Genomic DNA, 25,627 nt, shown 5'->3' on the forward strand with positions numbered 1-25,627 from the left:
TTTCCGATTTGCTTCAAATGCTAAATGACCATAGAATGGTCGACATTGAGTTCTTCAGCAGCTTCTTGTGTAGCTGTGAGAGGATCACCTTCGATGATTGCTCTTTGTTGGTCGTTGTCCACTTCTGGTGGCTGGCCACTGTGCTTCTCATCTTCAAGACTCTTGTCTCCTTTGCAAAACTTCTTGAACTAGCACTGCACTGTACGTTCATTAGCAGTTCCTGGGCCAAATGTGTTGTTGATGTTGTTGTTTCCACTGCTTTACGACCCATTTTGAACTCGAATAAAAAAATCACTTGGATTTGCTTTTTGTATAACATCATTTCTGTAGTTTGAAATAAATATAAAATAAACAGCAAGTAATAAGTCATTAGCAAAAAAAACATAAAGCAAAAAATGTACATTAAAACGATGTATAACATGACCACATTTATTTAAGAATGTATTCCAGTATCAAACAGCAAAATTCAACAATGCAAAACTGCAGTTACTTTTGCACCAAACTAATAATCAGCTAAGAGAATTAAAAATAGTCACCTCTGTAGAGCAAGAAATAGAGGATTAAAGATGGACGGGGAATTAATGTTTTTGTAACAACTGTTGATGAATTATATGCATTTGTAAATTTGATAAATGTGAAAACTAAATTGCAAAAAGCCATTTGATATTTCTAAAATTATTTCTTCTAGTAAATGAGAATTGTAATAGTTAAAGATCATTTGATTTTAGTGCTCATATTTCTGTTTTCTCTTGGCTGCTTTTGTTTTTTCAGAGAGGCTTTTGGGGGGAGGGATGGCTTACCATTAATTTGCTTTAAATCTAGGAATTTACTTCACTCCTTTCATAATTTGAAGTGACCTTCCTAAAAAAACTATTTTAAATGTATTTCAGGTGTGGCTTTAGCTGTTATTCTTTGTAACACCCGGCATATTAGTGACCATGTGTTCCTAGAAGCTGCAAAGGTAAGTGTTTTAAATATTGTTTGGTTATGTTATAAAGGATGAATTATAAAAATGAATGGATCTTAAAAACAGAGAATGAGTTAAATCTGCCTTATGAATGGAAAGGAAATGACTCATCCATTTTTTTTTCTTTACCTTCTCCTTTTACATTAAATTAATTTACCATGATTTTTCCAGTGTGAATCGTTTCATATATACTTTGCCTGTATTATACATATCTAAAGGTTACATAATTGTGACAGCACAGATAAAATGTCTTTAAATCTGATAAAAAGTCTTTAAATAAATCTGATTATTTATTTACTGTTTAGTGGAAAGCAGTTTTAATTTCTGCAGTGGATTAAATGTATTCCTGCTAGAAATGAGAACTACGTTACCTGAATTATTCTCTGTTTCCCCAACCCTTTTCCCATTTCATTAGTCCTTATTACTCTGTTATTTAAGCAAACAAAATGAAATTCTTTTTTCTCTCTTCAGGCTCTGACAAGTCAGTTGACAGATAAAGAGCTGGCTCAGGGGAGACTTTACCCGCCACTTGCTAATATTCAGGAAGTTTCTATCAACATTGCTATTAAAGTAAGTAATAATTTATACCTCTTCACAGAAATTTTAATGGTGTTTTTACACAACTAATACAGGTTTGAGAAAAATTGGGAACGTTTAGAGAGTGCAAACAAGAAATTATAGGTTGCTCATATTCTTACTACCCGAATGTAACCCTCTGATGCCTTCTAGTCTTTTCTTTCTTCCCACACACATATAAAATGCACACATGTGCAGTCACCTGTGCCTATTTTTAAAACTGGTTTCTCACTGCATTTTTTCCACTTAATATATTGTAAGTGTAGTATGTAAATCAATAATAATTCTTATGAGCATTAATATTTGTGGAATTCTCTTTTTTGTTAGATCATAATTTGTTTAACCATTTCTCTGTTTTGGGGGACATTTAAGCATCTTCTGTTTCATTAGAAATAATATAGTGAACATCCTTAGATAATATTATAGTGAACATCCTCAGATAATATTACAGTGAACATCCTCAGATAATATTATAGTGAACATCCTTAGATAATATTACAGTGAACATCCTCAAATAAGTCTTTATATGCATTTGTGATCATTTTTTCTTAAGGTAAATTTCTCATCATAAGAACAAAAGGATTGACACGTTAAGGCTTCTGATAAACATTGTCAAATGATTTTTCAGAAAAAAGTATTGATTTATACTGCCCTATTAGATAGGAATGTATTCTGCCAATACTTAGAATTATTTTTTTAATTGCACATGTTATTTTCATTTAAAGCATTTACTTTATTAAATTGAATATTTTTGTTTTTATTGAACAGTAGTATTCCTTCTGTATTTGTCTTCTACTTTCTAACAGTAGGCTCTTTTAAACATTAAGGGTAATGATCCTTCTGTTTTCTGTGGTATAGGTATTTTCCCCTTTGTCATTTATTTTAACTTAGTGCCATTTTTCACACTTTTTTAATGGAATGATCTGTTTATTTAATGGATTGTTTTCTTAGCTCCTGTGGATGTTAATGCCTTCTCCCTCTCCAGAGTCATAAACATCTACCTGCATTTTCTAATAACATAAAACTTTTTAATCCCTCTGAGATTTTAGTGTATGATATGAGACAGAGAAACATTCTTTCCTGAATAGTTAACCAGTTGTCTCAGCGCCAGCTTATTGGGAATGCTACTCTTGTTAACATAAAAACATTGATTCCTTTACTAGGAGTCTGTTCCTGACCATATTTGCCTATTATTAGGCACTGTTTTAATTTAATAATGTATGCTATTTGATACTACACATTATACATACGAAACCATCATTATGGTTTTTTCAGGATTTTCTTTCTATTCTGACCTTTTTATTCTTTTGGATGAATTTTTGAGTCAGTTTTTTAAATTCAAAACCCTGCAAACTGTGAGACTATGTCATATTTATAAATTGGTGAAATTGAGTCTTTCTGTATTGACTTTTCCCTATTTGGTATCTCTCTCTCCATTTACTAAGGTTTTTCTCTAAGTTTTTCAATATAATTTTGTTTTCTTCATCGAAATGTGGCATGTCTCCTATTACTTATTTTCATAGATATTCAAAATTTTCATTATCCTTTAAAATAACATTTTCCCTTTCCATATATATTTCTTCACTGGTCATTTCTAATATATAGGGAAGGTATTTTGATAAATTTATTTGATAATAGGGTTCTTTGTTGAACAAAGTTAACTCTTTTGGAATTGTTGAGTTGTGAATATCTGAAAATGACTTTTTTTTAATATATATAACTCACTTTTTCCCTATTTTACTAAATTACTAGCTATGTAAGAGCAGTTTTAAACAATTGAGTTGATAAGGGCACACATCCTTGTATTTTAATAAGGATTGAAATAACTACTTTTAAAATCTTTTTGAAGAGGTAGGCTTCTGTTCTTACTATTTACTAAGATTTTCTTTTTTATTTTTGGCTGCTCTGCATGGCTTGCGGGATCTCAGTACCCCAACCAGGGAGTGAACCTGGGCCTCAGTTCCACTAGGCCACCGGGAAGCTCCCAAGATTTTTGTAAATATCAGGATTAGATGTAGAATTTATTAACTGCACTTTCAACTTAAATACTGATGATCATAAGATTTTACCCCTTTGACTATTAATGTTATTGTTGCCTTATATTAATACTCATAAAATAAGCAAAGATTGGGAATAGATAAAGAATGATATGCCTAGGAAATAATTCAGTTGACCTGGAGGCTGGAGTATACATAGGAAAAAGGCATTAGGTAAGATTTGAAGTTAAGACAGGCTGTACAGATACACAAATGCCAGACTTAGGAATCTGAATACCTTACTATTGTAAAACAGCTGAAGAACTTAGAGCCCAGCATTTGGATGAATAGAGTTCAACTTTAGAATGTTACAGGTGGGACAGATTTTGGAAGATAGCAGTCAATTAGATTACTAGTATGTCCACATGAAAGGTAGTATGTGAGGGAAAAGAAGATCTGTGCTTGGGGGTGGTATGGGAGCAGAGACCCCAGGATTGTGTCTCTTCCCCCTCCTCCTCCTTCTGTGCCCTAAGGTTTTTCTTTTTAGGAGCCAAGGGATCAGGAGAGTAGACAGTGCTTTGTGTCTGTCCCGCAACACTACCCACAGCCACTGGGCAGCTTCACACAGCTGCTGGTCACCTGCTGGATATCTGTGCACCCAAGGAGGACTTGATCTCAGGCCCTGCCCCCAGTCTTTCCAGTGGATACAGACGTGTTTCCTACCATAGACTAGACAATACAGGTGACCCTTGAACAATGCAAAAGTTAGCTGCTGACTCTGCACAGTTGAAAATCTACATATTACCTTACTGTTGGCCCTCAGTGTCTGAGGTTATTCATCCACAAATTCAACCAACTGGGGATCACATGGTATATATTTAGTAAAAGAAATTCACATATAAGTAGACCTGTGCAGTTCAAACCCTTGTTGTTTGAGGGTCAGCTGAGTTGGACACATTTTCCATCACAAAATATCATGAGAGAGCTCCTAAGACCAAGGATTACCTTTAATAACCATCATTTTTCCTTGTTGTGGTCCTTTAATGGACCAGAACCTGGTGGTCCGGAGTCGAAGATAAGAAAGTGAAAGAGAGAAAGACTGATATTCCCTGGTTTACGCAGAGAATCAATAAAACCCTAGACACAGGGTTTGCACTGCTCACGAAGGCACAGGGCGCCCTCTCGAGGAGGTCTTGAAAGCCCGGGCAAGAAAGTGAGCTCAGTGGATTTCTACACTCCAGAGAATTAGCCTGAGGGAGAGAGAGAGAGAGAAAGACACAGGGACCCAAGCCTCTGGTGGAGGAAGGGTGCTTTAATGATCTCTCTGTGAGTATATATATGCTATTGTACAAGAAATTTCTTTCGACAATGATAAAGATCAGAAAACCAAATGTACAGCAACCGTTAACAAGGGAACAAGGGATTAATAATGGTCACAAGGTCAGGAGACAATCCATATCTCAAGAAAGAGGATCGAGACTAAGCAGTTTTGTCTTAAGGAGAATGTTTACTGAAGGAGATTCAAGCCTGTCTCATCCTATGACCTCACTCCTGGGAGCAGCATGCAGTTCCACTGATAAGGAACAGAGGATTTACGAGAAACAGCATGTAGGAATCCTCCTGTTAAACATTCCCCGATAATTCCTTAAATATTTCTTTTAGAAAACTGAAAGAACTAATAGTAATCATCATTTAGAAGAGGTGACATAATTGTTTGAAAAAAAAATTTTTTTTCTACCATGTATCACTATGTTCTTTTTAAAGTTAGACCATAACTTGAGAACTTAACTATATGACAGACACTATGCTACCCTGTGAGGAAGCTTTTTAATTCTGCCTCATTTTACAACATAACCAAGACTCAGAGGGTTTATCTTCACCACCAGTCATGGTTTGTGGCTTGCTACAAAGATCAGAAATTCATTCAAGCCAGTTTAAGTGGGAAATACCTAACTTAACTTTTTAGGGTGGTCTGCAGTCTAGTCTCAGAATGCTTTGGGTTTGAAACATATTTCTCACTTTAAATACCTTGGGCAAGTTACTTAAACTCCTCAGACTTTGTTGTTATCATGTATAAAATGAGAATAATAATAATAGTACTTACTCATAGGTTTCTTGGGAGGATTAAATGAGATACCCATGTAAAGCACATAAAAACATGCCTGACACTCTGATGGTGGTGCTGAGTTATTACCATGTACAGGCTCCAGCCCTTACTTTACTTGACCTTATAGTTTTGGTGTCCAACACCTGATCTGTAATAATTTCTGTGTCCTTTCGTCGAAATTGTAGAGCAAAAACACCTGGCTCACTTGGGTTAGATTTTCACCCTAGCCCCGTCAGCTGTGACCAGGAAGTTGAGTCTCCAGCACACGTCTCAGCAGGGCTGTGGGGAAGGACACAGGCAGGGCAGGCCACCCAAGCAGGTCTGCTGGACCCGTACACAGTAAAGCGGAAAGTTAGTGCAGTGTCAAGGAAATGTTGGTATTTCAGGGTGAAGGGGACTTTACAGTCACTTTAAAACATCAAACTTATGGTGAGAGTGCAGATACTTTTAATAGTAGCTGAATGTTTTGAAGTGAGTCAAATTTATTTTGGGAAAAAGACACCATCCTTCCAAAGTCATTACTTTGTGTTTTAATAATACCTTTTCTCTTAAATAGGTAAATATTCAGAGCCATACAGTAATCTTACTATTTTTCAGGTTACAGAATACCTGTATGCTAATAAAATGGCTTTTCGATACCCAGAACCTGAGGACAAGGCCAAATACATTAGAGAAAGAATATGGCGAAGCGAGTATGATTCCATGCTGCCGGATGTGTATGAGTGGCCAGAGGCTGCCGCGCGCCCTCCCCCGATACCAGAGTAGAAGCGCACCACTGATACTTCCCATGCATCAGGGAGCTCCTTTTTTCAGACAGAGATAATGTTCTCAGATTCATGTTTTTTTCTGTGTTTAACCCCCCCTCCACTTTATTTTTGCCCATGAACCTACACTTCTGTACGGAGGTGGATCAGTTGACTCTGTTAATGCCCACCTGCACCCTACAGTCAAATGACCATAATGCTTTCATTCTCATTTGTAGCTCATGTCACATCAGAGATATTAAAAATGTTCTTGTGAATGTCTTCACTTGTGCTCTTGTTCACTCTTGGCAAAATATTTGCTAGTTACTATACTACTACAGCTAAAAATCTCTCGTCCAGTTCTAAGGCTACTAAAATAGAAATTTACTTCTGTGGATGTGAGTACAGAATTTTGAGAAGAAGCCAAATTTAACCAAATTCTAAGGACAAGTTGTCAATATCTAAAAATATCCTTTTATATCTGCTTTATTTGACCTTCATCCTCTGAAATGCCTTTCCAGTAGACAGACACAGAAAAATCTACCCTATTACTTATTTTCTGGGACTAAACTGAAGCTTAATTGTAAAGTGAAACAGGAACTATTGGTGCCTTTAGACAAATTAAATAGTCATTGTTTTCAACAGTGTGTGAAAATCACAGTGTAATTTTGTAAAATAAAGGTAATATCTTAAATTTAATTGCTTTAATTATGCTATTTTTATTGCATAACTAGAAATTTAGGTTTGCTTATTATGAAAAACACATTTTCATTTTCTCCTGGATGATTCTAAAGAACGGGGTATAGGTAGACCTCATAAGTTATGATTTTTGACAGATTTTTAACAAATTGACCATATATTTCCCATCTAAATGAGTCACATTTAGACTCATCTACATGAATCTATACCCTTATTCCAGTAGTGATGGTCTTTATTGAGATAATTTTGGAATGTTCCTATGATACATTCCTTTAAATATCGTTAGTAGTAATAACTAACTCCTTCTTCATTGAAGATGGATTTAATTTTTTGAAATCACCAAAATTAATTTAGAGCTAAGTGGGAATGAATAGGTGTTCAGACCAGTAAATGTCATTTTTAGTCCTAGTAACATGGGTAATAACTAGCTAGTGAAATCAATTTTCTTATGTGGCTTACACACTGGAGAATTGTAAAGGAAAATACCAAACATTTTGAGAAGTAGTCTTGCTATATATAACCCTAGCATAGTTGCTTTGGGGCAACAAACAAAACTTTAAAATGCCCATTCTACAAGATGAACTATAAAAAATTATTCATAGCCGCCTATCAATGTGCACATTATTTGATGTTTCCCTCCACAGTCCTTGATACGTGAGATGATATTCTGGAGGGTGATAAAAGGGCTTCATTTTTGTGTTCCTGTTTCCTGTTACCTAATAGGTAGAGATTGATTGATTCATAGTGATTTTGAATATAATTCAATGTTTTAAGAATGCTCAAAATGGCATTGCCATTTGGAGTATGGAAAAATGCAGTTGGTTAAATATACTTAACAGATGAGTAAAATCAGAGGTATGTTTTATCTGTTTGGTAAAATAAACAATCAGATCACTGTTTATTTTCCTCAATTAAAGATGAAAGGCTTACGGTTTTCATGTTACCTTTGTCAAAATCATCCACAAAAATACTCTGTGTGAAATCTTGATTTTAGTTTAACATTACAAGTCAAATAATTACAAACCTGTTTTTTCACTCAATTCTTCTTGAAGACAGGAAAATGCAAAATTAATTTTACTCAGATGTTTGCTTATTCAAATGTGTCTAATACAGTATACATGGAAATATTTTAAGGAAAAAACAAGGCTAAATGGCATATAGCCTGCTTATTTAAATAAGACAGAATAAAAGCTGTCTACTCTCATTATGTGTTATTTACCAACCAGAATTTCAACATGTAGCAATTTTTGGCTGTAAATTAAAATGTTTTATTATTTAAGCTAAGAATACAGGCAGGAACTATCATCATGGTGGTAGGGGGAGGGGTGGCATCATGGCAGCAAATTGGAAAAGAAACAACATTTGATCCTAATAGCAATGGACAGTTAATTTTGTTCTTTTGAAGAGAGAAGAAATTCTGTAGATCAAGCTGTCAAATTATTTAGTAGGGAAAACTTGAGAATATGTGTTTTTCTAATCTGGAACTACCTACCACCTGTACTGTGAAACAAATTGGATAGCAAGTGAGGGTAACAGTTTATTGACTATAATGGGAAAAGTGTCAAAGATTTTAGTTAAAAAAAATTTTAAGGGATGGATTCTTAACCAGGAGTGGCCACTAAATTACTGTGAAGTTTTAAAATGCAGATGCCTCTGGCCCCTCCTCTAAGGGCCCTACACCACCACCACCACCAGGAGCTGGGTTGTCGTGGGGAGCTAACCGACCCTCCTGCTGTTGCAGCGGGCCTGAGATTCTGCACGTCTGATAATCTCCCAGGTGTGCCCATGCTGCTGTACAGAGGACACACATGTGTGACACTACTCCGGAGTCCTGAGTGTGGTGTGTGTTTAAGTGCTCAGATGGTATGTGCTCTCTGTGGAAAAGAAAACTGAAATTCTGTTCTTACACCAAATTTGTTTCATCTGTTTTTGTTACGTATAACCTATATAGGATGCTCATAAGAACAAAAATACAAAACTTCTTCTGAAAATACGTAACTAGAACACTGTTCAGTTCTTAATTAGATTAATATACTTTGTTAAGTAAAACCTAGCAACTAGTTTTCATTTATAAAAGATTATCAAGTAGATATTTGTTCTCATTATTTTTTGTCTTATATAACTTACCCTATCTTTCGTCTTTTTTTTCTCTAAATTATCAGCCTCTGGAGAAATAAGATTCCACATTTTCCTTTGCAAAGGAGTTGCTAATGAATTAAGACCAAAGCATAATCGTTATTGAGGGGCATGGAGCATCATTTACTCTCATGTTACTGAGAAAGCCTGGGGGCGGATGGCAGGGTAGTGGGAAGACTCTTGCCTTAGGAGAAACACTTCATCTAGATGCTGCTCTTGCTTTCCCCAAGCCCATTCAGTATCCCTCAAAAATAACCTCTTCAAGCCCGGAACAGCTCCAGGGTTCTGTTAAATTCACCGAATCAGAATCAGCTCTGCTGAGCATACAGAATACTGGAGAACATTAATATAAAGCTCAAAGCTCTCTACTGGGATTCCACTTAAAGGGACCGTCCTAATGAAGTAGCACCAATATCATATTTCCAGCCAAGATAGGTACACGCATATTGCTGACTTTATAGAAAACGGCAGAGATAACTCCTTGTCTACTTCGGCTCTCAACCGATTTATGACTGGCATTTCGATGTTCATCCAGATGTTAAAAAGAGATCAGTCCTCCACAGACAAGCTAAATAAAGTAACATACATAATATTTAAAATGGTCACGACAGTTTTACTACAGAAACCTTACCCCTCATCTGAAATTAAGATGTTTTAATAGAAGTGGAGAAGAAGCTCAGTGCTTTGTTCCAAATTTTACAAATTCAACTGGGCCTAATTAGGACACGATTCTTATTGCATAATTCCCTAATCCTTGCCAGGAGTTACTCAGATAAACCAATGATTAGATTTTAAAACAATAATTATTTTCCTTACATGGATACAGAAGACAGTGCCTCTCAAGGAGAAAAAGGTCTGGAAATGTGTGCGTAGTTCAGTGATAGAAAATACACAAATTTAAGTCACGTGACTTGGATGCTTTGCATCTTTCTGTAACAGCTTTTTGCCAGTAAACTGACTCTTTGATGTGGCTATTTAATCAACCCTGTTTTTCCCAAATAAAGATGTATTTGCTACTTTGCTTTATGGGAAATTACCCCTACATTCAGCACACTTTTAAGACGAAGGGGAAATTAATGGGTATTTATTCCCCAGTTTTCAGTATGTCCTTTTATGTTCTGGGAAAACCGTTCTCCTTGACTTTCCTAATTTTAAGTGTCATTCTAGCAAATCGTTGATTCCTACATAGTCACTGAATTATCACCAACACATCAGATATGTTCAGTTAGCAAATGATGATAAACTAAATTTTATGGATAGCACCTAGTCTGCTGGGCATTGTTCTAAGCGTCTTACATGAGGCAGCATACTTAATCCTCATGACCACCTTCTGTCACTAGCCTCTTTCTCAGAGGACACAGATGCACAGAGAGATTAAAAGATTTGCCCAAGTTCTCTGCTGGTAAGAGGCAGAGCTATGCTTCACTTCAGCCCTTTGTGGGGAAGAGGGGCCTCTGTGACAGGCGATTTTATCTGGATCTTAAATACTTTACCTTTAAGAATTGTTATTTCAAGTGAAAAATTTTCACCTATTCTCGTAAGATTAGTCTTAGGTCCTTTTTAATGTGTTTTACTGGTTCATGTGATTTTTTTAAACTTTGTTCCCATTTATAATTCAAATACAGTATAAACCTATTTAATCCATTAGTCTTAAGCATTTTAAGTACTGAATGTAAACAAAAGATCTGGTTTTGAATTTGATAAATTATACCAAAACTTCCAGCTCACTAACATCTTTTGATTTGGTAATCTTCCATAAGGGCTTCCCTTGTGGCTCAGCTGGTAAAGAATCTGCCCGCAATGTGGGAGACCTGGGTTTGATCCCTGGGTTGGGAAGATCCCCTGGAGAAGGGAATGGCTACCCACTCCAGTATTCTGGCCTGGAGAATTCCATGGACTGTATAGCTCATGGGGTTGCAAAGAGTCAGACACGACTGAGTGACTCACTTTCATTCACAATTTCAGCTGCCAATCTTCAAAAAACTACCAACTGCTATCACTGTTTCAGTAGCACTTAAACACTCTATCTTGTTTTAACTTTCTTTTTTAAATTGAAGTATAGTTGCTTAACAATGCTGTGTTGGTTTCTGCTGTACTACACTTTGTATCGACATCTGCCAATGTCAACATGAATTGGGAATTGTAAGATGTATTTTTAATGATATCTATTATATGCATGTCTATAACTTCTTCCATTAAAATGTCATAATGGAAAATATTGATAGTAGCATCAAATGTATGCGGAATAAGGACTTTAGGAATTTCTGAAGCCTATTTTAGTTAAATATTTGACACTAACATTTCTGCCTAATGTTTTATTAAACTTTGCCTAATCACCTTTAAAATTAACTGAAATTAAAACTGTTTTTGCACTGATATTATATTTCCTTTGGTAACATGTGAAGCATTCATTATTGATTTGAAGAGAGCTGCACGTAGCAAAAGTCATTGCTTACCCTTTCTCACCTTTGTATTTGGAATAAGCAGTGTTGTGGTAATAGCCTATGGAAATACCAGTTTAAGGAGAAAGCCTGTGTAGAGTGTATTATACCAGATTGACATATTCCAGATGCTTCCAAGAGTCAGTCTAAAAACTTCCTAATGGTATGAACTTTTTTTTCTCATTTGTGATATATAAGTTCTACTGAGATGTGTGTATTTTCTTTTTTAAATTGAAGTATAGTTCATTAAAATGTGTTAGTTTCAGGTATACAGCACAATGATTCAGTTACATATATATATATATTCTTATATATATATATATATATTCTTTTTCAGATTCTTTTCCCTTAGAGGTTATGACAAGATATTGAATATAGTTCCCTGTGCTATACAGTAGGTCCTTATTGGTTATCTATTTTACATATAGTAGTGTGTATATGTTAACCTAAAACTCTGAGATGTGTGTATTTTCTTAATAAAATTTTGCTATGTATCAAAAATGTGTTATGATCTTGTTTTTAAAGGCAGCTATAAGGTATTATCTTGGTATTATCTTAAACCTTAAAACACACATACTTGGTATTAAACCTTAAACGCACTCCAAAATACTTGATCCCCTGGGAATATGCTATTAGACTGAAGTTCACTGTAGACCTAGTGAGTCTCCTCATCTTCTCATTTCCTTCTGTTTGTTTCCTTACCCTCTTTCTCTCCTTATTTTGTTTCATCAGAGGAGTAAAAGAATGATTTCTCACCTCTTCCCCCACCACATACACCTTCCCAGGCCTTAGTGTTAAAATACTAAAGCAGAAAGGCTGTTGATTTTGTGATTAAGGGAGAAGATGGCATTAGAGCTCATACATGTTCAGTTCAGTTCAGTCTAGTCGCTCAGTTGTGTCTGACTCTTTGTGACCCCATGGACTGTAGCATGCCAGGCCTCCCTGTCCATCGCCAACTCCCAGAGTCTACCAAACCTCATGTCCATTGAGTCGGTGATGCCATCCAACCATCTCATCCTCTGTCATCCCCTCCTCCTGCCCTCAGTCTCTCCCAGCATCAGGGTCTTTTACAATGAGTTGGCTCTTTGCATCAGGTGGCCGAAGTATTGGAGGTTCAGCTTCAGCACCAGTCCTTCCAGTGAATATTCAGGGTTGATTTCTTTTAGGATGGACTGGTTGGCTCTCCTTGCAGTCCAAGGGACTCTCAAGAGTGTTCTCTAGCACCACAGTTCAAAAGTGTCAATTCTTCGGCGCTCAGCTTTCTTTATAGTCCAACTCTCACATCCATACATGACTATTGGGAAAACCATAGCTTTGACAATATGGACCTTTGTTGGCAAAATGATGTCTCTGCTTTTTAATACACTGTATAGGTTTGTCATAGCTTGTCTTCCAAGGAGCAAGCATATTTTAACTTTGTGGCTGCAATCACCATCCGCGTTGATTTTGTACCCCAAGAAAATGAAATCTGACACCGTGTAGACTATCATGTCTATACACGGGCAAAACCTGAGTATCATCCAAACCACAGAAATGACCTCCCTCTGCACTCAAAGTGATCCTTTTGTTAAAAACTAATAAACAGGGGCTTCTCTGGTGGTCCAGTGGTTAAGACTTCAAGCTCCCAATTCAGGAGGCCTGGGTCTGAGCCCTTGTCTGGGAACTAGACCCCACATGCCATAACTAAGACCTGGCACAGCCAAATAAATAAGTAAGAATAAATATATATTTTTTAAAAAACACATTGAGGTATCACTTAACACCTTTTAGAATTTGTTGTTCAGTCATTAAGTCATATCCAACTCTTTGTGACCCCATGGACTGCAGCATGCCAGGCTCCTCTGTCTTCTACCATCTCCCAGAGTTTGCTCAAATTCAAGTCCATTGAGTTGGTGATACTATCTAACCATCTCATCCTCTGCCACCCTCTTCTCCTTTTGTCTTCAATCTTTCCCAGCATCAGGGTTTTTTCCAATGAGTCAGCTCTTGGCATCAGGTGGCCGAAGTATTGGAGCTTCAGCTTCAGTATCGGTCCTCCCATGAATATTCAGGGTTGATTACCTTTAGGATGGACTGGTTTGATGTCCTTGCAGTCCAAGGGACTCTGAAGAGTCTTCACCAGCCCCACAAGAAAGCATCAATTCTTCAGCACTCAGCCTTCTTTATGGTCCAACACTTTCTCAACGGCCGTTTTTCACCTTTCAGAACAGCTATCATCAAAAAATCTCAAACAACAAATGTTAGCAACAGTGTAGAGAAAAAGGAACCCTCCTATACTGTTGGTGGGAATGTAAATTAGTGCAGCCACTGTGGAAAACACTGAGAACTGTTGTGAGAAAACAGAGTTTTCTCAAAAAACTAAAGAAAGAACTACCATATGATGCAGCGATTCCACTCCTGGTCTTCATCCAAAGAAAAGTAAAATATTAATTAAAAAGATACATGTATGCCTTCAATTAAAAAATAAATTAAAAAAAAAGACACATGTACTTGTGTTCACGGGAGTATTGAGAAATCTCCATATTGTTTTCCATGGTGGCTGCATCAATTTACAATTGCCAAGATATGTAAGCAACCTACATGGCCATCAACAGATGAACATACAGAGAAGATTCGGTATATATGATGGAATATTTGTTGCTGTTTAGTGTCTGACTCTTGTGATCCCATGGACTGCAGCCCAGCAGGCTCTTATGTCCATAGGATTTCCCAGGTAAGTATACTGGAATGGGTTGTGATTTCCTTCTCCAAGAGATCTTCCCAACCCCGGAGTTGAACCTGAATCTCCTGTATTGGCAAGCAGATTCTTTACCACTGAGCTACCAGGGAAGTCCCACTCAACCATAAAAAGAGACGAAATTTTGTGTTTGCAACATGGATGGACTTGGAGGTCATCATGGTAAGTGAAAATATCAGAAAAGACATGTAATGTATGATATCACATGTTGAATGTAAAAAATAAACTAGTGAATATGACAAGAAACAGAACTCACATATATAGAAAACTAATAGTTACCATTAGAGAGAGGGGATGAAGAAGGAGTGAGATAGGGTTAATAGATTAAGATAACTGTATAAAATGAATAAGTTACAGGATATATTGTATAACACAAGGAACAAAGCCAATATTTTACAATAACTGTAAATGGTTAGTTAAGGGCTAGGTTACATTTGGGGGGGCAGGGTTCTGGGTGAAAAAACTGGACATAATAACTATTGAAGATGAATGATGATTTTATATAAAGGTTCATTAAACATTTTCATATGTTAAAGATTTCCCATAAAGTTTTTAAAATGAACATAAAGCACTATCTAGAATTCTCTAAAGCTATAATAACCTCTGAGAAAAGGGGTTGTAAGAAGTCTTGATTGGGGTGGGCATAGGGGATGGTAGGTTTAAGCCAGGAACATCTGGAAGGGGTAGATCTATTGGGGGTATCACTGCAGGGAACCCCTAGCTGAGTTGTGGTCAAGACCTAGCTGTAGAATGTGTCTTCCTGAGCACTTCTCAGCTAGGCAAGTGTCAGAATAAATAACATTCAAGGTCCGGTTTTTAAAATTTTCCTAAACTAGTCCCCGCTTAAACAAATCCACCTTATTTCCTTATTTTTCCATTTCCAGGAGATTAATCCAAGTCTCAACCTTCCCACAACACCCAGTTCAAGGCTAACCACCCCCCACTTTTTTTTTTTTTGCAAGGCAGTGGGGTCTTAGTTCCCTGACCAGGGATTGAACCCACCCCTGGCAGTGAAAGTGCAGAGTCTTAATCACTGGACTGCCAGGGAATTCCCTAACCCTTCCTTAATTTAATGATCTCCCTATTTTTGTCACTTCCTATGGTTTCTCCTTTGCTCCCTCATTTTGTTAGTGACTTTCTGCTACTTCTTCCAACCTTGGTGTATGCTCCTAAAACCAGGAACCATGACATATATTAAAAATTCATTATCAAAGTCGGATTCTCTCTCCACAAAGGCGGAGCTTAATTAACACTTGCATAAATAAAAGCTTTGAAGAGGGTTCAAATAAATGATCCCATTCTCCAGGTAGTGTTAAAAACCTTCCATCCACAGCACTTCTAATCCTGTTATGAAGCTGCTGGATACTTTGACCACCTCGAGCATGTGAGCAAAAATCAGTGCATCTGACACAACACAAGAGCGTGAAGCTTTGAAAGATGGCGTTTGACCGGAATGAGTTTTTCCACTTGGGCCACGTGCAGTTTCGGCCGAGCTCCTCATCCTGCGTGTCCAGGAGGCGATGCTGTGTGCTCTGCTCAGCAAGTGAACACACTCGCGACGCTCCTGCGGGCACAGCACCCGCAGCTGAGGATTTTTCAGCAGACATTCCGTGGTATCCCTGGAAGAGCAAAGTGCAATGGAAAGAAGACTTGGGATCTAGAAAAAGGCTGCTATGAACTCTGATTCCAAGACACTGCACGCTTCAGTTTTTAGTGCTTAAGATAGATTCATCCCCATGAAATCACAGACTTTACGCAGATAGATATGCCAGAGCAAAGCATCTGGGAGAACACTCTAGTTTGAAAACGTTCAGTTCAGTTCAGTTCAGTCGCTCAGTCATGTCCAACTCTTTGCGACCCCATGGACTGCAGCACGCCAGCACTCCCTGTCCATCACCAACTCCCGCAGTTTACTCAAACTCATGTCCATCGAGTCGGTGATGCCATCCAGCCATCTCATCCTCTGTCGTCCCCTTCTCCTCCTGCCCTCAATCTTTCCCAGCATCAGGGTCTTTTCTAATAAGTCAGTTCTTCACATCAGGTGACCAAAGTATTGGAGTTTCAGCTTCAACATCAGTCCTTCCAATGAGCACTCAGGACTGATCTCCTTTAGGACGGACTGGTTGGATCTCCCTGTAGTCCAAGGGACTTTCAAAAGTCTTCTCCAACACCACAGTTCAAAAGCATCAACGTTACGAGGCAAAAAAAAAAAAAAAAAAAGCCATACAGCAGGGACTTCTCTGGCGGTCCGAGTGGTTAAGACCTTGGGCTTCAAGGGCAGGGGGCGAGGGTCTGATCGCTGGTTGCAGAACTAAGATCCCACATGCCTCAAGCAGTGGCCAAAAAAAAAAAAAAAGCAACCCACACAGCAGACATTTTTCACTTCGGGCGCTCTGGTCCTCACGGAATACCGCAACCCTCTTAGGGACCGTCCCACTCGCTGCGGGACGAAGCGGACCGCCGGACCGGCCGCCCAGCCTCACGCCGGGGTCGCGCTCCGCGGAGAACCACCGAGCGCGGACCTCCGGCGCCTCCTAGAGCGGCGGGTCGCGGGCTCGGCCGGCGGCGCACTTCCGTCCGCGCGCGTCGCCGCCCCGCGGACGGCCGGGCCTCGCCGCGGGCCTCGGGGAGTGGGTGAGTGGGGCAGGGCGCGCCCGAGATGGGGGGCTGGCCGGGGTCTGCGCCGCCGAGGCCTCCCCCGCGCCCGCCAAACCGGTCGAGCGCTGGGGCGTCCCGCGGAGCCGCGGGCTGGGCCGGGAGCCGAGGACCCGAGCCGGGGAGCGAGGACGCGCCTTGTCCACCCACCGCCCCTCACCGCGCCTGCTTACCCCGACCTGCGGGCGGAGGACCCCCTGCCCCACGCCTCTGCCGCCTCCGACCCTCCTTTTGCTCGACAGGCGTGGAGGAGCGGCTGGGCCGGCCGGCGGTCGGAGACCCGGCCTCTGGTCACGGCTGGCTAGGCCTTGGCCTCGCAAAGGCCACTCTGTGCAGCGGGCCTCGGCTCTTTCATCTCTGAAATGGAGGATGGCAGGACCTGCCCTGCCTGCACCGCTTGGGCGGATTGCAGGCTTGGCACCGCCTCTGCGTGAAAACTCCTTCCGAGCCCGACAGTCTTTAGAATCTTCCGGGGAGCTTCCCCAGTGCTGAGAACCCCAGAACCACCAGGCGATTGTAGTCTGCAGCCAGGACTGAGAACCACTGGCCCAGAGTGTCAAGTGACCCTACTGAGATCGAGCGTGTGTTGTGTTCTCGCTAGAAATGTGTACTATGAGAAAGCAAACGGCTGGGTTTTGTTTTGTTTTGTTTTTGTCCAAGAATACAAGACCCAAAATCTGATTTGCTCACTTATTTCCTAGTGGTGCATAACACACACCAATGATTAAATTTCTGGTTACTTCCCGACCTAGTGGAAGAGTTTTGGTTATTTGGCTTGCTTTTAAGCTTTTTATTATGAAAACTTTCAAATCTATACAAAAACAGAATAGTGTACAGAATGTACCAACTCATGTACTAATCGCTAGTCGATCTAGTTTCATCTGGCACCCTCACCCCCAATGGATTATTTTAAAGCAAATCAAAATGTACCATTTCATCCATTAAATACTGGCTTATGTTTATACAACACAGTAACTCCTTGAACATAACACCATTATCAGTCTCATAAAAATCTCCTGTTACTATCTATCCGGTGAAGTTTGCATTTCCCCTGTTCTCTCATTTTTTTTTCCCCTCCCATCATCTGGTTGTCCAAATCAGGATTCAAACAAGCTAGACATGTTACATTTGGTTGATGGCTCATATCTCTTTGTCTCCTCTCTCTTGATTATTTTTCCTAGTATTTAGGTTGTTGAAGAAGTCAAGTCATTTGTCCTGTAATGTTTTTTACATACTGAATTTTGCTTTTTCCTTCCCTGTGGTGTGGTCTAATAAACTGGTGTTTAGAAGACAGCCTTTTCCAGATACAGGTTATATTTTTTGGCAAGAAAACCTCCTTGGTTACTGTGTGCTTCATATTGCATCACATCAGGGGTTGGATTAGGTCTTGTCTCTGTTAAGATTGATCACTGGCTCTTTTCCATACAAATTGTATTGCAGGGTGACTGATTGATCAGGGAATTACAGAACGATACTAATAACTACAGAAGGAATGAGAGAATATCACCTTTTGACAATCCCTAATGAAATAACGGTTCCTGGAAAGGATCATGAATGGTTGCTAACATCAGAAAAAGAGGGACAGACAGACAGTGTGTGCTCCCTGGTGGAACCTCCCCATACCACTTGTTACATATTCTTAGAAGATGGATGGGGGATAAAGAGGAAACAGGATTGACCTTGAGGTGATAATTGTTGAAGCTCAGTGATAGGTATGTGACAGTACATTATACTAATCTCTCTCCTTTTGTGTGTGTTTGACATTTTTCATAACAAAAGTTTTGGTGTGTGTGGTTTTTTTTTTTAATTGGTTTGTTGACTAGTGAGTTCAGGTTGGCCTGATCCATCCATTATAGTTCTCCACTAGCCTTTCACTAACTGATTCTCAAAACTGACTGCATGTTAGGATCACAGGGGAAGAATTTTTCTTTTTCAATTCTAAAACACATGTCTCTTGTGGAATTTCCTGTTGATAGTTCTGGGATGGAGCCCAATGGTTGATATGTTTTAAAAGATCTCTAGGTGATTAGTACTCCAGGATTCTGTACCACTGGCTTAGATCTACTATCAGTTACCCATGCAAAGTGTTTATATTGTATTATACCTTCTGCATTTATTACCTTAAATTTTTGACTTTCTGTATTCTCTTTACTCTTCTGGCTCTTGCAAACTGCAGTCCAATCAGAAAACCTTGGCAAATTAAACTATAGAGTTATCAGAGGAAGTCTTGATCTTGGAAGTGAAAATGTGGAGTAAGGCATGGAAAGGACACTAGCAATAACGCAAAGACTCATGTGTGGGGTGGAGAGATGTACCACCCACCTGCTGTCTGAGGTGTGGGGCGGGGGGTGGGGAGCTGACTGTTCCCCCAGTGGAAAGGGAGATGAGGTGACACACAGTCAGAAAAGCATGTTTAGCATTATGACACGTTTTTTTTTTAAGTCATGAAGTAAATTAAATGCAAAATAAAATCAAATAGGTAAATAAAATGTTGCTTATTGCAACCAAAAACAATTCAAAGATTTTTTTAAAAAGTTAATCTCCACCATCATTTTAATCACCCCCGAGATAACCAGTGTAGCAGTATGGTGTATACCGTTCCTCACCAGACTATCTCTGTCTTGCATAACATAGATGTTTGGACATTGTTATAAAAATGAGATTATGCCATAGCCATCTGTAACTTTTCTCATTGTCATCCCTTCAGTAGAGGAGTCACAGACCTGGCTGAACTGTAGAACAGATAGTTCATGATATGAATGTACAGTAAAATACTCGGTTGTTTCCATATTGGTATTTATCTATCTATATATTCAGATGGTTTCCAAATTTTAGCCACCTTAAAAGTTTCACAGTAATAGATAAACTAATTTAAAAAAAAGAAAAGTTTCACAGTAAATATCATTGTACATAGGTCCTTTATTTCTATAAGGTAGATTCCCAAAAATGGGATTGCTGGATTCAAGTACGTTGCTATTAGCAGCCTCATTATTATTGGTAATATGCATTGCCAGATGACTCTCCCAGAACAAAATAGCAGTTCATACTTCCACCACTAGTAAAATGTAGGTGCCCGTTTTTCCTTGTCTGGGTTAGCACTGGATAGCATTAATATTTGCCAGCCAACGTGTGGAAAATGATGGCTCTTTTTTCTTTAATTTGCATTTCCTCTCACTACTGGAGGACTGAGCATTTTCATGCTTATTGGCCCTTTGGATTTCTTCTGTGAATTTCCTGTGTATATTCATTGTTTAGTTTTCTATTCTGTACTTTTCTTTTTTAATGCGTTTGCTTGAACCATTTCTTAGGGGCATTAACCCATTATCAAACAGTACAGTTTTTTGCAGATGGTTTTTTTTGGGGGGGGCGGAGGGAGGTCCTTTGACTTTAAGAGTCTTTTGATATATGAAAATTTTTATGTAGTAAAAATGTCTTTTTAAAAGCTTTATGTTTCATGTCTTGCCAGTAAGGGATTTTCATCCCCAAATTTGTATACATATTCTCCTAATTTTTTTGAACACTTTTTTTTGGACCTGAAAAGTCCAAATTTAAATGTGAAACATCTAAATTTCTAAACCATGTGGAATGTATTTTTATATACGATGCAAGATAAGAATCTTGCTTCACTTTTTCTGCGAAAATAACCAGTTATTGTCAGTGTCATTCATTTTAAAAAGTCTCCCTTTTTACATTTCTGTTATATATTGATTTGTGTGTACCTGGGTTTATTTCTGGAGTATCCCTTCTCTTACTTACAACTTTATGTTTGTGCCAATAATATATCTTTCTGTTGTGCCTGACTAGTGTCTTGTTACTACCTAGAAAAGTGAATCACTACTCACTACTTTGTGTGCTTTTCTTGCCCGTTCTTAGTCGTGTACTGTTTTTCTCTCATGTGATCTTTGGGTTACGTTTGTTCCAAGATGATTCCCACTGGAAATCTGATAGAATTTGTGCTAAATATACATGCATCCATTATGAAAAGATAGGCATTTCTGTGATAGTAAATCTCCTATCAGAGAAGCTAATGTGTTTCTCTCTTTGAGTCTTTTAGGGCCTGTTCCTTTCTTGTTAACTTTATTTCTAGCTATTTGATAAGTCTGTTTTTTTTGTTTTCCTTTTCATTTTTGCAAGGACTGAGAGAAGTTTTTGATAGGTTTTTTTCCCCCCTGTAGATAGTACATTTATCCAGCTCTCTGTCAAGTTTTCCTGTTTTAGTAGTTTTTCTTAAACTTACGTGTTTGTTTCCTTCCTTGCCATCAATGTGGATAATCTGTAATTGGTTATATATAACTTTGGCAAATAGATGGGGAAACAGTGGAAGCTGACTTTATATTTTTGGGCTCCAAAATCACTGCAGATGGTGACTGCAGCCATGAAATTAAAAGACACTTACTCCTTGGAAGAAAAGTTATGACCAACCTAGACAGCATATTGAAAAGCAGAGACATTACTTTGCCAACAAAGGTCCATCTAGTCAAGGCCATGTTTTTTTCAGTAGTCATGTATGAATGTGAGAGTTGGACTATGAAGAAAGCTGAGCACCGAAGAATTGATGCTTTTGAACTGCGGTGTTGGAGAAGACTCTTGAGAGTCCCTTGGACTGCAAGGAGCTCCAACCAGTCCATCATAAAGGAGATGAGTCTTGAGTGTTCATTGGAAGGACTGGTGTTGAAGCTGAAACTCCAATAATTTGGCCACCTGATGTGAAGAACCGACTCGTTGGAAAAGACCCTGATGCTGGGAAAGATTGAGGGCGGGAGGAGAAGGGGATGACAGAGGATGAGATGGTTGGATGGCATTACTGACTCAATGGACATGAGTTTGAGTAAACTGCGGGAGTTGGTGATGGACAGGGAGGCCTGGCGTGTTGTGGTCCATGGGGTCGTGAAGAGTCGGACACGACTGAGCGAATGAACTGAAGTTTGAGTTTATTTTATTTGATGCATATCTCCTGTCACAGAACTGTATCACAGGGGTTTCCCTGGTGGTCCAGTGGTTAGGAATCTGCATTGCAGTGCAGGGGACACCGCAGTGAGAAGCCTGCACACCAAATGGAGAGTGGCCCCCACTTGCTGCAACTAGAGAAAGCCCGAGTGCAGCAGTGAAGACCTACTGCAGCCAAAAAATAGATCAATAAGTAAATCTTTAAAAAAAGGAACTGTATCAGAGATAGATATGCCCAAAAATAGTGAAAGGAAAAGGAGCTATCAGGAGTTGGCAGAAACCTACACACTCAACAGGTTGTTGCCCATCACTTGTAAAAGAGCTGAGGCCCAAGCGCTCACCCCTCATGGACCCTCTTATCAGGGGAGAGACATTCCCTCAGCATTACTGTGTGTTATTCACATTACTGTCGAGCGCTGTAGCGCTTATTGTGGTTTCTGATGGTTCAGAGAAAGGGCTGCTCACCATGAGCTGCTCGCCAGAGAGGGATGACTTGGTGAGCACAGTTAAGTTCTCTGTCTTGCCCAGAACCTCACTAGAGTTGTTTATTGTTTATTAGAAGGACTTTTAAAAAAATTAATCAGCAGGAAGTAGAGTCCTTATATACCCACTCCCCGCCAACCCCCCATCAGTTTCCCCAAATGTAAACATCTTGGATTAATGTGGTACAATAGTCGTGGGCCAATATTGATACACAGTTTACATTAGGGCTCATTCACGTTTTGTGTTGTATATACTGTGGGTTTTGACCAATGTATGATGACATGTGTCTGTCTGTACTGTATCACACAGAATAGTTTTACTGCCCTAAAACCCCATCCCACCCTCCCTTTCCCCCCAAACCACTGTCTTTTTACTATCCCCATAGTTTTGCCTTTTCCAGAATGTCGTGTGGTTGGAATTCAACTACAGTTTGGTTTTATATATATATATATATAATTTATTTTTTTATTTTTTATTTTTGGTTGCGCTCGGTCTTCATTGCTGCACAGGCGTTTCTCTAGTTGAAGCGAGCAGGTTGTGGTTGCTGTGCGCAAGCTTCTCATTGCGATGGCTTCTCTTTTTTCCGTTCCCGGGCTCTAGAACACAGGCTCAATAGTTGTGGTACACAAGCTTAGTTGCTCTACAGCACCTGGGATCTTCCCAGACCAGGAACCGAACCTGTGTCTCCTGCATTGGCAAGTGGATACTTTACTACTGAGCCACCAGGGAGGACTTCCCAGGTGGCTCAGACAGTAAAGAATCCACCTCAATCCAGGAGACCTGGGTTCTATCCCTGGGTCAGGAAGATCCCCTGGAAGAGGAAATGGCAACCCATTCCAGTATTCTTGCCTGGAGAATTCCATGGACAGAGGAGCCTGGAAGGCTACAGTCTATGGGGTCACAAAGAGCTGGACACAACTGAGTGACTAACGCTTTCAGTTTCACCAGGGAAGCCCTCAACTATAGTTTTAAATTAACTGAGTTTGGCTTTTTTTTTTTTTTTTTATATTTGTGTGAGCAGTCATACAAGGTTTGGTAATTTGTAGTTTTAACTGATTAAGAGTTACTAGAATCTTTCTTTAGATTTCTGTGGAAAACTATTAGAGAACAGGAATCCACACTGTTCTCAATACATAGAAGTTAGGTAACGGTGAAACTCACAAGAAGCTGTTTTTGGTGATGTTGAGCAGTGAAGTGTAATAATCCCTCAGTGACCCTCTCTTTGCAGGGTGGAAGATGTCTATGGATGTGACATTTCTGGGGACAGGTGCAGCATACCCATCCCCGACCCGGGGCGCCTCTGCCCTGGTCCTTCGGTGTGAAGGCGAGTGCTGGCTTTTTGACTGTGGGGAGGGAACCCAGACACAGCTTATGAAGAGCCAACTTAAAGCAGGTAAGTGTGCGCTCTGCTTTCTCATTAGGGCTGTCTCTTGCTTGTCTTCATTTTCTTGGCTCTCCTTGGGCCTTCTGCTCAGAAGCAACCCCGGCAGTTGTACCTCATTTCAGTGCTGGAGCCCTGGCAAGACTTGGAAGGCACTCAGGCATCTGGCTACACCCAGATGCCTAGATGAACTAGCTGACTGACTACCCAACTTACTTCCTCCTTCTCCTTCCCTCCCTTCAGTCCTTCACTTTTCGTTCCTGTAAATTGAAGAGCAAGCATGTACATAGGGTTAGGGCATGGAGGATGGAATGGAATACATCAGACACATTAAAAAGACACTACTCAAGCACGGGAACATACTTACTGCCCCCAGGAGATGGGTGTAAGTATCATGAGAGGGCAGTAGGTGTTCTGGGGAGTGAGTTGTTCTTTTCTGCTTGGGGTCATCAGCGAAGACATCTGAGAGGGCGTGATATGTGAGTTGTTGAAGGAGGAGGAAGGGCTCCCTGGGCTGGGGAGAAGAAGGGCATTCTGGCCAGAGGGAACAGAGCGAGCCTCGCACCAGGCCCATCGAAGAGTCCAGTGTTCACAGAGCCTTGGCCCAGAGTCGGGTAGACCAGGATTCCAGTCCCAGCTGTGTCTCTGCTTATCACCTTAGCAGATCAGCAAGCTTAAGCCTTTATTTTCTCATCTTTAAAATGGGGTTAAAACCTCCATATCAGGGCTTCCCTGATGGCTCAGCTGGTAAAGAATCTGCCTGCAATGCAGGAGACCCTGGTTCAATTCCTGGGTCGGGAAGATCCCCTGGAGAAGGGATGGGCTGCCCACTCCAGTATTCTTGGGCTTCCCTTGTGGCTCAGCTGGTAAAGAATCTGCCTGCAATGCAGGAGACCTGATTTCGATCCCTGGGTTGGGATGATACCCTGGAGAAGGGAAAGCCTGCCCACTCCTAGAGAATTCCATGGACTGTATAGTCCATGGGGTCACAAAGAGTCAGCACGACTGACTGACTCACTTCACTTAAAACCTGTACTTAAAAGGGGTGATGTGAGAATTGTATATAATAATCCCTTCTCTGCGTGGTTGTCTCCTCCTCATCAGTTAAATCTCAACTCAAATGCTGTCTCCTCAAAGGCTTTCCCCAAACCTCTTGGGTTAAGTAATTTCTCCCTTACCCCAGGCATTCGACTGCTTTGTACTGTTTTTATTGACTTTTTAGCATCATCAGTATCTAAAATTATGTTATTTAGGTAGTTGTTTCTGTGTTCACTGTATTTCCCTGTACGACTAGACTCAGTGAGCATGTGCATACCTAGGAGATGCCTAGTAATATCTGTTAATGCATGAGTAAGATGTTCAGCACTTAGTACAGGGCCTCTCACGTGTTAGATCTTGATAAATGGTAGTTATTGAAATTATTCCTACGTCTCATCACAGTACCTGGCATTTAATGACTAAAAGAAAGATAGCTCTAGCATCCAAGGATCCCTTGGTCTAGTGGTGGAAACTGACATGCATACAGTCATGGTGTAATGTGACAAGTAAGAATAAAGAGGTGTTTTCTAGTTACTTTTGAAGCACAAAGGAGGAGGATACTAACTTATCTGTGTGTTCAGAGAAAGCGACTCAGAGATAGTAACATTTGAGCTAGAATATAAGAGATGAATAGAAGTTTCTCTGGGAGGAGAAGCAGGGATGGATATTCAGGGAACAGATGACAGAGTAAGCAAGAAGTAGGGGAGTTTCCAGGAGAGACAGGACATGTTTGGGGAATCC

At 39.7% G+C, this 25,627-nt stretch overlaps 3 protein-coding genes across 5 annotated transcripts in view; 2 read left to right on the top strand and 1 right to left on the bottom strand.

Moving 5' to 3' along the window:
• The window catches only part of ME2 (malic enzyme 2), a 51,684-nt gene extending 45,033 nt beyond the window's left edge, over positions 1–6,651 (top strand). For both annotated transcript variants that reach the window (XM_081562119.1, XM_081562118.1), the window contains exons 14-16: positions 891–961; positions 1,439–1,537; positions 6,224–6,651. In XM_081562119.1, coding sequence (XP_081418245.1) covers positions 891–961; positions 1,439–1,537; positions 6,224–6,391 — 338 coding nt within the window. In that variant the 3' untranslated portion in view covers positions 6,392–6,651. The remainder of the gene's footprint in view (positions 1–890; positions 962–1,438; positions 1,538–6,223) is intronic.
• LOC145534502 (uncharacterized) lies at positions 1–17,440 on the bottom strand. Its single transcript, XM_081562131.1, has 4 exons — positions 17,211–17,440; positions 15,703–16,001; positions 9,196–9,275; positions 1–324 (listed from the first exon to the last, which is right to left on the bottom strand). The coding sequence occupies exons 2-3, from the start codon at positions 15,987–15,989 to the stop codon at positions 9,227–9,229; spliced, it is 336 nt and encodes a 111-aa protein (XP_081418257.1). The 5' UTR covers positions 15,990–16,001; positions 17,211–17,440; the 3' UTR covers positions 1–324; positions 9,196–9,226.
• The window catches only part of ELAC1 (elaC ribonuclease Z 1), a 16,091-nt gene continuing 7,427 nt past the window's right edge, over positions 16,964–25,627 (top strand). The window contains exons 1-3 of one of the 2 annotated variants that reach the window (XM_081562121.1): positions 16,964–17,016; positions 18,478–18,749; positions 23,696–23,860. In XM_081562121.1, coding sequence (XP_081418247.1) covers positions 23,704–23,860 — 157 coding nt within the window. In that variant the 5' untranslated portion in view covers positions 16,964–17,016; positions 18,478–18,749; positions 23,696–23,703. The remainder of the gene's footprint in view (positions 17,017–18,477; positions 18,750–23,695; positions 23,861–25,627) is intronic. The other variant, XM_081562120.1, reaches the window with a different exon arrangement.

This window comes from Giraffa tippelskirchi, chromosome 14 (genome assembly GCF_054371585.1).
Source record: "Giraffa tippelskirchi isolate mGirTip1 chromosome 14, T2T-mGirTip1v1.2.pri, whole genome shotgun sequence".
Classification (NCBI taxonomy): Eukaryota; Metazoa; Chordata; class Mammalia; order Artiodactyla; family Giraffidae; genus Giraffa; species Giraffa tippelskirchi.

Excerpts from the sequence above, each read along its gene's own strand:
- LOC145534502 (XM_081562131.1), bottom strand. The coding sequence starts at position 15,989 with ATGTCTGCTGAAAAATCCTCAGCTGCGGGTGCTGTGCCCGCAGGAGCG. Across the intron at positions 9,276-15,702 it reads AGAAGTGCTGTGGATGGAAG|CAACTCCTTTGCAAAGGAAA; the intron begins GTTTTTAACACT and ends TTAATTCATTAG.